General features: G+C 44.9%; 1 protein-coding gene across 1 annotated transcript; it reads right to left on the bottom strand.

The window, feature by feature from the left end:
* Window positions 1-957: 957 nt before the first annotated feature.
* Window positions 958-4,727, bottom strand: CLDN23 (claudin 23). Its single transcript, XM_059049389.2, has 2 exons — window positions 2,389-4,727; window positions 958-1,531 (listed from the first exon to the last, which is right to left on the bottom strand). Exon 1 carries the CDS (start codon window positions 3,467-3,469, stop codon window positions 2,588-2,590), a length of 882 nt encoding a protein of 293 aa, XP_058905372.1. The 5' UTR covers window positions 3,470-4,727; the 3' UTR covers window positions 958-1,531; window positions 2,389-2,587.
* Window positions 4,728-12,062: the final 7,335 nt, after the last annotated feature.

Here is a 12,062-nt window from a genome sequence, read left to right as displayed (position 1 = left end):
TCTGGAATCTCAAGCCCATTGTCATTTTTTTCTGCTGTAGCACAGAACGACTCTCGGGTCAAACCCAGATCCTGCCTGATGCAGGAGTCCCATGCCATCTTGAATACTTTTATAGCAAAAAGAAGTTTAGTTTTCTTAAAGGGATTTTTGGTTTTATTTCTGTGGATGAGGCAAAAATGCAGTTCTAACTCAGAGCAAATCTTAATCACCAAAGAGGAAGTGTTTTGGATATAAGCCAGTGGACAGTAACTGCGAAAGGAGAAGTAAAAACATACAAAGCACCAGTACTGATTGTTTTTACCACAGATTCCCTAGAAACAATGGAATTATGATGCAGGCAAGATTCAGTAGATTCAGTACTTGCCAGAAACCCAAAATCTTTATGTTGTCTGCCAGGTCCTGACTTCTCAGGTGCCCAATTCCTGCCCTTTGAGGTGTCAGCTGAAAAAAGCAGGGTTGCCTTCTCTCCATTCTGGCTCTGTTCCCTAAATCAAGTCCCCTAGCTCGTCTAGGCAATAGCTCTCAAAGGTCTGATTACGTGCTGCCAGTTGGGACTGAAATTTGAGTGAGGCACAGTCCCAGTGAAAGCCATGCAGCCCCAGCAGGTGTCTGTGAAGCAGCAGCATTGGTATCTCCTGGGAGCTAGTTAGGAAATCAGTTTCAGGTCTCATTCCAGACCTACTGAATCAGAATTTGCATTTGAAAAAGACCCCTGAGTGATATGCCAGCACATTGAAGTTTGGATGATAAAAGAAATAGGTGATTCCAGTACAAAATGGCAAGGAAAGTGAATCTATAATACCCCTTCCACTGCTAACAAGCAGTGTGTGCTGTTTAGTTAGTTCTACTATAGCTGTGTTGTCAGTAATTACTGCACTGAATGTTCCTACCTTTGAATTAGCTACCCACAGCAGGTGTGGGGTTTTTTGTTTTTTAATTTAATTTAATTTATTTTTTGGCTGCATTGGGTCTTCGTTGCTGTCCGTGGGCTTTCTCTAGTTGCCACGACCAGGGGCTACTCTTCGTTGTGGTGCGAGGGCTTCTCATTGCTGTGGCTTCTCTTATTGCGGAGCCCGGGCTCTAGGCATGCAGGCTTCAGTAGTGGTAGCATGCTACCACTAGTAGTAGTTGTCGCTCGTGGGCTCTAGAACGCAGGCTCAGTAGTTGTAGCGCACGGGCTTAGTTGCTCCGCAGCATGTGGGATCTTCCTGGACCAGGGCTCGAACCCATTTCCCCTGCATTGGCAGGCACATTCTTAACCACTGCGCCACTAGGGAAGTCCCTCGACAGCAGGTTTTAAAGACGAGATTCAGTTCAGTTCAGTTCAAGACGCCCTGAAAACCAACTAATTGGAATTGAAGCTGGTCCTGCTAGATATTTAGTCCCGAGCATGGAACGCACAGCTGCCTACCTATGATTTTAGGCAGCACTGTTACAAGAGGAAAAGATTTCTAGTCTCACCTCATGTGGAAACTGGTGCTTCTAGTTTTTTCAACAATAGACTTGGCTTTGCACCGAAAACAGCATGAACCTGAAAATCAAACAATCAGGGATTGAAGTGGGGCCCATTGACTACTTTTAGTAATCTTATGCTAAGAGGTGCAAAGATCTGAGTGCTAGATTTCAGAAACAGTGTATAGGCAGCCAGAAAATTGTTAGTAATGAATACTTTAACTCCTAAAGATTATACTGGAGACAAAAAAAGCTTTTGTGAGTTGAGTAAAAACTCTTGCTTTCAAATTTTATTTATAAATAATATATATTTATATATATATGTACGGTAGCCTAATGTGATTAACAGGTTCCATTTTGTTCTAAATATTTAATATATAGTCTTTTATATCCAGGGTGAGGTAGCCAAGAAATAGAACAATACAGCATCAGTCCCTTCATTCTCCTTCTGGCTTCTAGAAGAGAAACTCTGGAGTGACCTCAACTTTCACACCAAAAATAAGTGATAAAAATGATAGATCCTATTTATACATGAAGAAATGTAAATATGAGTTAATCAGGTTATTTCATTCCATAAAAGCCACTAAAGCTGCTGGCATTTGCATGGCTCTACGTTTATTTTAAGAGCCCCATTCAAATATAACCAGAAAGGTACCGGTCTCTTGGGAGTTTGTGTGAAAATGAATTATGCAGCAGAAAATAAATTAATAATAATTATATTGATGCAAGGTTCATCAGCATTTCAGAATGTTGTTTGGAGGTGTTAAATCGGTTTTGAGCCTCTATTTGCTGATTTTGATTGTTAATATCAGCAGGATGCAAAGTCACCCCTTCTATGTCTCCAGCTAAAAGTATGAAAAGGCTGTCGTCCAGAAGAGGGCCCTGATCCCTCGGGGGAGAAGCACTAAACTCTATGAAAAGAAAACCAAACCCAACCTGAACTAATCGTCCAAGGAGTCGAGTTTGGCCAGGAAAGGAAGATCGCCCTCCAAACCAGTTACAGGAATGTGTCCGGGGTCCGACTCCGAGCTAGGTGTTTCCAGCTGAAAGCTAACAGCCAAGTTCAAGGTTGGACCGTGGTGGGGCGAGTCCTTCATCCAGGCAGGGCCCAGCCAGAGCAGACTGGGGGCGCCGCCTACAGGTCGGAGTCGCAGGGCAGCGCGCTGCCGCAGGAGCGGGTGCCGCGGGCGGACCCGCCGTGGTGGGAGTCGGGAGCCTTCTCCCCATCGAGCACTCCCACCGGGTTGCTGTAGGCCTTCGGCGGCGGCCGGGGCATCGGGAAGCCGGCCTTGCGCTGGCTGGCGGCGCCGAGCTGGACGGGCCGCGGCCGGTGCTGGCCGTCGCTGTAGTACTTGATGGCCGGCGTGAGGGCGGGCTCCGGCCAGTCGACGTACACGGTGCTGATGCTGCTGCGGCGCGCCCTGCCTGGGGGCGCCTTCCGGCAGCTGCGACAGCGCTCGGCGCACCAAGGCGCGAAGCTGAGCGCCAGCGAGAAGCCACCCAGCAGCAGCAGGCAGCTGCCCAGGTAGCCCAGCACCAGGCTGTAGCCGACATGCACGGTGACCGGGCTGGACTGGGCGGGCAGGACGGCGCGATCCGCCAAGAAATGGTTGTACCAGGAGACCGGGATGAGGCTCAAGAGGCCCGCGGCGAAGAGCACGACGCCGGAGAGGCCGGCCAGCGCGAAGTGGGGCTCGTCCTGCCAGCAGCGCACGCCGAGCGTCGCCAGCAGTAGCCCCAGGACCGTGGCGGCCAGCGACGTGATCATGAGTCCCCGCGCCACCCGCACGGGCTCGGCGACGAAGTAGTCCAACTCGTCTGGCTGACCGCACTGGCGCTCGCGGCTGCTCTGCTCGCGGCACATGTCCCACAGGCCCTGGTACAGCACCACGTCCACCGGCTGGTCGAGGAAGCCCTTCACCAGTCTCCAGCCGGGCGTCAGCGTGCCGGTCAAGGTGAGTAACAGCCCGCAGGGTGCGAGTACCATGCCCAGAGTCATCACCACCGGCGTCCTCATCCTGGACGGCGCACCTGCTCACTCCTCCGCCTCCGCCGCCGGCTTGGGATCTCGAGCCCTTGCGCCCCCGGAGAGCGCTCCGGCCTCCGGCTCCCTTAAGTCCGCACGCTCGTCGCCGCCACGCCCGGAGTCCTGCGCCCGGCTCTCCTCCGGCCGCTCTTTGTCTCCGGAGCGGGGCCGTCTGTGCTCAGCTGCCTGTCCCTAGTTCGCTCCCCGCGTCCCGGCCGCTCCGCCCTACCTCCCGCCCAGCCGCCTAAACGAAACCAGCTCGCGGGCGAGTCTGACCGAAACCGCGACCCGAGATGTTGGCCCGCAGAGGTGGCGGCCGCCGCTGCCAAATCCGTCCAGATGGGAGGGGCTGGAGTGGAGAGCAGGAAGCGGCGCGGCCCTGCGGGACTCGGACCGAGCAAAGGTCGCCCCGCCCCTGCACCTCTGCGCGGCTCCACGGGGCCAGGTCGGCCTGGGGCGGGGAAGGAAAGGGGAGGCGCCGCCCGAACGGCCGCACCTGGCCCGGGCACTGCGCAGGTCCCTGCTTCTCAGCAGATCTCGGTAACTAAAGTTTTTCTCCGGTCTCTGCCCGTCGACCCTGCACCTGTAGCCTGTCCTCCCTCCACCCCCAACGGGGATCCGATGGCCCCTCGAAATTTTGCACTGTTACCTTGCAGCCACCCACGGCCGAGTGGGCAGAACCGCCCGAGATGCGCTGGGCAGGTGTGCACCGAGGGTCCTCCCGGTCGAGAAGCGTGTCCCAGGGTGTTGCACTTGTGTATTTTGCTTAATATTCTTAATAAAAACGCCATACTCCGGATTAACCTTGATGGAAAAGAATCAAAGCGACTGTGTTTCTGGGATGAGGAATTACCGAAGATTTTATTTTCTTTGTTCGGCCTCTTGAAAGATTTTGAAACTGACGAAAAAATAAAGGGTGTGTGTATGTGTGTCCTGTCTAGCACACGTTTCAGGTTTGTCTACCTCTAGGGTCCTGAGACTTTCATTGTCTTTGAGCTGTTTACAACTCTGTAAATTACAGAAAACCTGTAGTGTCACAAGTGATTTTTGTCCATTGTAACGCAAATGAGTTTGTCAGTAGAATGTTAATGATTATTGCCCGATGGATACAGACTGCTTTGGCATTGATTTGTAAATTCACTTTAGCAGGCTTGTTTGCCTATATATATGTGTCCCTTGCATTGTCCTTTAAATCGGCTGTAACATACTACTTCCCTTAATAAATTAAATAAAATTTTTGACACGCGTTCCTTTTACATTTGTGTGAGAATCATGATTTTACAGTTTCCTAAAAATTATCCTTTAACAATATTTTCCTCATTTTATATATTTCTTACAATGGAAGTGTGTTAACCTTTATAATTGATTAAAATTTTAATTATTTCTAAAAATCAAAGTTAATTAAGCATTGGTCTGAAGTAATTTTGAACATTCTAGAGTAGACAATATCAAGGATGGGTCTTTTGTTTTTTGAAAATTTTTAAATTAAAAAAATTGTGGTAGGGCTTCCCTGGTGGCGCAGTGGTTGGGAGTCCGCCTGCCGATGCGGGGGGTGGGGGGTGCGCATTCGTGCCCTGGTCCGGGAAGATCCCACATGCCGTGGGGCGGCTGGGCCCGTGAGCCGTGGCCACTGAGCCTGTGCGTCCGGAGCCTGTGCTCCGCAACGGGAGAGGCCACAGCAGTGAGAGGCCCGCGTACCGCCAAAAAAAAAGAAAAAAAAATGTGGTAAAATACACATAAACATAGAATTTACCATCTTAACCATTAAGTGTACAGTTCATTGAAATTAAGTATATTCATAGTGTTGTGCTACCATCACCATCATCCATCTCCAGACTTTTTCATTTTCCCAAACTGAAACTCTACTCATTTATCAATAACTCCCCATTCCACCAACACCCCTCCTACCTGCCAGCCCCTGGCAACCACCATTCTACTTTCTGTCTTTATGAATTTGAGGGCTCTAGATGTTTCATTCAAGTGGAATCATGCAGTATTTATGACTGGCTTATTTCACTTAGCATAATGTCTTCCAGGTTCATCCATGTTCATAGTGTGTCAGAATTTCCTTCCTTTTTAAGGCTGAATAATATCCCGACACATGTATATACCACATTTTATCTATCCATTCATCCTTTGATACACACTTTGGTTGCTTCCACCATTTGGCTCCTGCAAATAATCCTGCTGCGAACAAGGGTATAGTGCTATCTCTTGGAGTCCCTGCTTTCAGTTCTCCAGAAGTGGAACTGCTGGATCATATGGTAACTCTGTTTTCAATTTTTTGGAGAAATGCGCTACCGTTCTCCATAGCAGCTGCATCATTTTCCATTCCCACCAACGGTACACAAGGGTTACAATTTCTCCAATTACCCCACCACCTCCTCACCCCACAACTCAGGAAAACTGGATTTTTTCCTCATTGTTTCCCAAGTGTTGTGCTCCCTTTTGCCTCTAGACCTTGGCATATGCTCTTTTCTCTCCCTAGAGTCCTGCCTGCCACTTCCCAAACCCAGTGCATCCTTCAGATCTTCGCTTAAATGCCATTTTCTCAGGGAGGTTTCTCAATCCCATAGATTAACTTTTCCTATTGGACTTCTATACACACCCTCTTCTGTTGTAACACTTGCCACAATTCCTTATTACTTGAATCATTTAGTTGTCTAGGGCAAGGATAAATTCTTTGAGGGTAGGGATAGTGTTGTTTGGTTCCACCCTAAAATCCATCTTGATGGCCTGGCCCATAGTAGCCACTCAACAAATCCATTTTATCTCTTTCCGCCATGTATCCTTTCACATAGTATCCACGGAATTCTCTTACAGATGACTGTCTGGTCAAAATATATTGTTGATGCATTTTAGTAAAGTTGTTGGTTGTTTGAATGTTTTTTTTCCAGCATAGAAAACAATGAGATACAGGGTAGCTCCAATATTTATGACAAAAAAGTGTAGCCCCGTGGGGGTAACTTTCTACGGTAATAAAAGATGATTGCACCAAGTATGACATCTGATTCTAGATCTGGGCTCTTTGTTCCATGGGCCTCTGAGTTTATCACAAGGCTGAGTGAGAAACAAAGCATGAATCACAATGTGGCAGGAGTGAATTATTGCTGAGATTAGTACCCGTCTGTGTAAGCTGATCCTCAGGCCCTAGAATAGCTTTCTTTTCTGCAGAGAGGCCCTATGGTAAGGCAGGAATCTATTTACAGTGCCCTACGTTTCCAGATAATAGGGGGCTCCCGGCGACTAATTCTAAAGGCACTAATGCTGGGGCCCCTGTTAGCCCACACACCCTCACGTTGCACAGTCTGGGGAGCAAAGATCAGTGTGCTGTTATGAGGTGTCCTCAGAGTCCCTGCATCAGACTTTATATTTTACTCTCTCCACATAATAAGGCCCTAAACATTGCTGTTAGCCTTCCAGTGGCAAATCCAGTTCAGTAGGTTATAGAATAAAACTTAAACCATGAAAAAAATTAAACTATGATCATTCTCTTTTTAAATAGCATTAGAACAGCCTGAAGGGAACGAGGACTGTCCACACATCATTAGCTTTCCTTGTTGACCTATAGCCTGACAACTGGTTTCAAGTTTTGTGCCCAATATTGTAGAGAATAAATAGATAACCTTTGAGATCCAATTTAAAGTAGCCCCCAATTAGCTCAGTATCACATCACCCTAATTTATTTTCAATACAGAACTTATCAATACCAAATGTTTTCTTACTGTGTATTGACCTATTTATATTCTGTATCTCCCACTGCATTGTTAACTTCCAAACTCTAGGGACCTTGCTGGTCTTGTTTGTGGCTATGTTTCAGCACCTGGAATAGTGCCTAGCTCGCAGGAGGTACTCAATAAATATTCTTAGTTTGTTAAGTAAGTGAAAGAAATTTTGAAAATTCCTACACAGCAAAAGGAAGATACAGCATATATCATTTTAAAAAATTGATGGTAAAATACACAGAACATGAAATGTATCATCTTAACCATTTAAGTGTACAGTTCAGTAGTGTTAAGGGCATTCACATTGTTGACTCTACATAAATGTTTTCATCTTGCAATACTGAAATTCTTTACCCATTTAACAACTCTCCGTTCTCTTGTCCTCCCAGGCCCTGGCAACTACTGTTCTACTTTCTGTCTCTGTGACTTTGACTACTGTATGCAAGTTACGTAAGTGGAATTACACAATATTTATCCTTTAGTAACTGACTTATTTCTTTTAGCACAATGTCCTTAAGGTTCATCCATGCTGTAGCATGTGTCAGAATTTTCTTCCTTTTTAAAGATGAATAATATTCCATTGTATGTATAGACCACATTCATTCATTAATCGATGGACATGGGTTGTTTCCACCTTTTGTCTATTGTGAATAATAATGCCATATTAGTAAATCTATTTATTTATTTATTTATTTATTTGGCCTCGCGGCATGTGGGATCTTAGTTACCTGACCAGGGATCAAACCCGCGCCCCCTGCAGTAGAAGCGCGGAGTCTTAACCACTGGACCACCAGGGAAGTCCCCAGTAAATCAATTTAAATTTATTCTATATCATTTCTGTGTGGTGATTGACTATCTAAAGCAAAAATCTACTTGCCATCCCTCTTGTACATATCAGAAGGTACCACAGGATATCATGCCACTTAAAAAGAAAAAAAAATTGCTTAAGTTTTATCTTCTAGAGGCTTCTAACCCTTCTTGGCCTAGCATCAAGGCCGCCTTCTTTACAAAGGTGGGGATGCATGGTGGGGGTAGGGCTGGTCCCAGGAATCAGTAGCTGTGCTTACATAGCCTGCTTCTCTTCAACCCTGTCCACTTCCATCTACTGCAGGGAAAGAAGATTTACCAGGCCACAGACTAGGTTCATTTAGGTCATTATTTTATATTATGAAAACATTACCTCTCTCTTTGATTACTTTGTCATAGTACCTGGACAAACAGTTGAAAATTAGTAGGCATATTACAATGAGGATAATAATCAAAATGCATCTTTGTATTATTCTCGGAATGTGTTTTTTTCTCTCAATGGTTAAAGCAGATATACAATGTATGTTTAATAGGCCACAGACAGGCTGTTTTGGTTAGCCTAAAGTTCAAATTAAATCATGTATAAGTCAGAATGACTTCCCCACACCTCACTATATGAAAATTTCTTCCATCATTTTCCCCCTTTTAATTGCAAATCTTTCCATAGAAAGCATTGATAATCAACATATTTTTCCAGCTTTGTCAGAGTGGCTCAGTTGCCTGCTCTGGGTCCATTCATGTCCCTCAGCGTAGGCCTACTTTTTGTTTATATATTGGCCTAGTTATCCACATTGGGGAAATACTAATCAAACATAACAAACAAGTACAGAGGTATGCTGATGGACAAATATTTTATAGGCTATCTGTTTTATCACTTATACCCAATTGTCACACAAGCATTGTACATGTGCATTTAGCAGTAAACTTAAAGCCAGCAGTGATACATATCATGAGTAGTTATACCCTGTGACAAATTCACTAGACAGTTTTTTCCATCCTGAACATTGGGGTCAAAAATATGATATGAAGCAAAACAACAGCTTTCCATTAGAACTCTTTAAATCTCTTACCCAGTTCAGCAGTGTGAACTGAAAGTTATCAAATGTTTTCCATATAATTTAACATACCAAATAACCATAGTTACTTTAATGTTTCTTCTAAGATGCTTAGGGGCCCTTTGGAATACTCAAAGTTAGCTAGAGAAAGAAACCTACAATCTGTTATCAAAAGCAGTTCAGTATTCCAGGAAAATTTTGTTCTCTTAACAGGGAGAAAGAAAACCAAATTCCTGTCTTGTACCAGCTTACTATTAATAACAAAGTTCATTGACCTAATTAAATCCAATCTAATTCTAATCGCTCCTGACAATGTACAAAATTCTTTTCTCAAAGTTCCATTTTTCCACAAACCTTTCATTACTTTTTGTATCCATATGCTTTGTTCCTTATTCTTCCCCATCCTGAAACAACCAGTGCCAGGAAAAAATTATTATCATCATTTTTCCTCAATAAAAATATCTCCATTCTTTGTACCTTCTCTCACCGACAACACATATCCTACTTGCTTTACACACTGAAATGCTTCCTTTGTCATTTTCAGTAGCTTTAATTACATATGACAATTTTTAACCCTTAAAACAAGAAACAAGTAACTGTTATACCAGCATTTACTAATTGGCAAACTTAAGAACATATTCCATAACCTCTAAAAACTTACATTTTTCTCATACCATCATTTCTCTTTGATGTGGTATATGATGCATGTTTAATAAACCCAAACATCTTTTGAAGTACTACTAATTAACCCAAGGCTGAACTCTCAGGTAAAGTGGGATGTGCTTGTATTTCAAGGACATGATAAGAGTTAACTTAAGCTTTCTCCAAGGCATATTTTTGTTCTCTCAGGGTCAGAATTCTGAAAACAGTATTTTTATCAAGCTAGCTTTCTCTAACTGCATATGCAAAAAGAACCAGTTTTGGAATTTCAAAAGTTTCATCTTAACTAATTTTCTCTGGAGTTTGAAGAATACTGTTGCCATACATTGTTTAAAAAACATCATCAGGCTTCCCTGGTGGTGCAGTGGTTAAGAATCCTCCTGCCAACGCAGGGGACACGGGTTGGAGCCCTGGTCCAGGAAGATCCCACATGCTGTGGAGCAACTAAGCCCGTGTGTCACAACTACTGAGCCTGCAATCTAGAGCCCGCGAGCCACAACTACTGAAGCCCGCGTGCCTAGAGCCCGTGCTCCACCACAAGAGAAGCAACCGCAGTGAGAAGCCTGTGCACCGCAATCAAGAGTAGCCCCCGCTCCCCGCAACTAGAGAAAGCCTGCACGTAGCAACGAAGACCCAACGCAGCCAAAACGAAATAAAATAAAATTTTTAAAAATCATCTTTCTTTTTCTTTAGTCAAAGTTTCATAACTAAAATTTTTCTAATGAATTGAACCTGAATTTCTCATTTTACAAAAGACAACAAAGGTAGCAATCACACAAATGTAATATACATTCACACACGGAAGACAGAACTGTCAGAAGTCCGCCAAGAAAATGACCAATACGGAGTCCCCAAAACTTCCCCAACACAAATGGTCCTTGATGTCAGACACACATCAGAACCAACTGGCAAAAATGACCAAGAGCACTTTGTACTCACAAACTGCCCTTGAAGTCAAACACAAGTCAGAACCAATTGGCAAAAACGCCTAAATAACACTTTGTGCTCACAAACGGTCCTCAACAGTACACATGTGACTGAATCAATTGGCAAAAATGCCCAGATTACACTTCGTGCTCACAAACAGTCCTCAACAGTAGACACACGTCAGAACCAATTGGCAAAAATGACCAACAGCACTTTGTGCTCAAAAGAGAAGTTTGCCGGGGTGCACACCGGTGGACTTACTCGGTCTTGGAGCTCGTCAGCTTGTCCAGATGCATGTTTCTGTTCCACCAAGGAAAAGCATACACTGCTACCCAATGCCAAGCAGGGGAGAAACAGGGAGGATCCCCGAAACACATGGTTTCGGCAGCTGCTAGGAACGTCCCCCAAAATCCCCCTCGTGGGGCCAGCGAGCCTTGGCTGGCCAGCTCTTCCCTGCCATCCTGGCGCGCCATCATGGCTGCGGCTCTGCTTGGGGAAAGCCCCGGGATCCAAATGTCGCGAGAGCACAGTCTCACGTTGGAAGCCCAAGAAACTGTTACCAAACGTGGGGATCCCGCTGCTCGCCCCTCTAAAGCCAATAAACAGGCAAGGTTGGTGGAGAGGAAAGTCTGCTTTGTTTCGGAGGCGGCAACCTGGGAGGGGAGGGCGGACTCTCGTCCAAAGACGGATTCGCCCCCTCCCTCACCCCGCCACAAACTGACAATCAGCGGGCAAGAGCTTTTATAGACGGAGGGAGGGGGCTACATGCAGAAACAGCAGAGTCAGCTCTGACAGTCATCTACAAATGGTCATGCAGTGGTCTGAACAGTTTCATCTTGATTGTTCTAAGTACAGTTAATCTTCAGTTCCAGGGTCAATTTGTTCCCATTTCTTTGAGGCCAGTTCTCAGAATTGTGGCAGCTTATGTGATGCTACAGCCTGGTCATCATGTAGTTCACTTCTTCCACCTGGTGAGGGTTTCAGTATCTACAAGACAGCTCACAGGATACGGCTCAGAATATGATCTATAGCCCTTGAGGAGGAACTAAAGGTCCTTGACTTTGCTTAATGAATAAACTATTATTATTTAGTCTTATTGGGCTGTTTTCCTTTGTTTCTGCATTTTCTCACTTCTCTGATTAAACTGATTCTTTAGCTAAAGTTTTTCTACAGACAAAAGGCAGGTTGAGGACATGAGGGGCAAGGACCCTACTCTGTTTCATTAGGACAAATCTTTTTCATTTTTGTGGCAGAAAAGAGGTTAATATTTCATATCTCTCTGGTAAATCAATAGGAACACAATATCACAACAAAAAATGGGCAAAGAAAATGCACAATCACAGAAGAGAATAAACACCTAATAAGCATATTCAAAGGTGATCAACTAAATGACCCTTTTACTCACATAAA

Source organism: Kogia breviceps, chromosome 20 (assembly GCF_026419965.1).
Source record: "Kogia breviceps isolate mKogBre1 chromosome 20, mKogBre1 haplotype 1, whole genome shotgun sequence".
NCBI classification, from domain to species: domain Eukaryota; kingdom Metazoa; phylum Chordata; class Mammalia; order Artiodactyla; family Physeteridae; genus Kogia; species Kogia breviceps.
The sequence above is the reverse complement of the archived record's forward strand: the minus strand, read 5'-3'. Positions and strand labels throughout refer to the sequence as shown.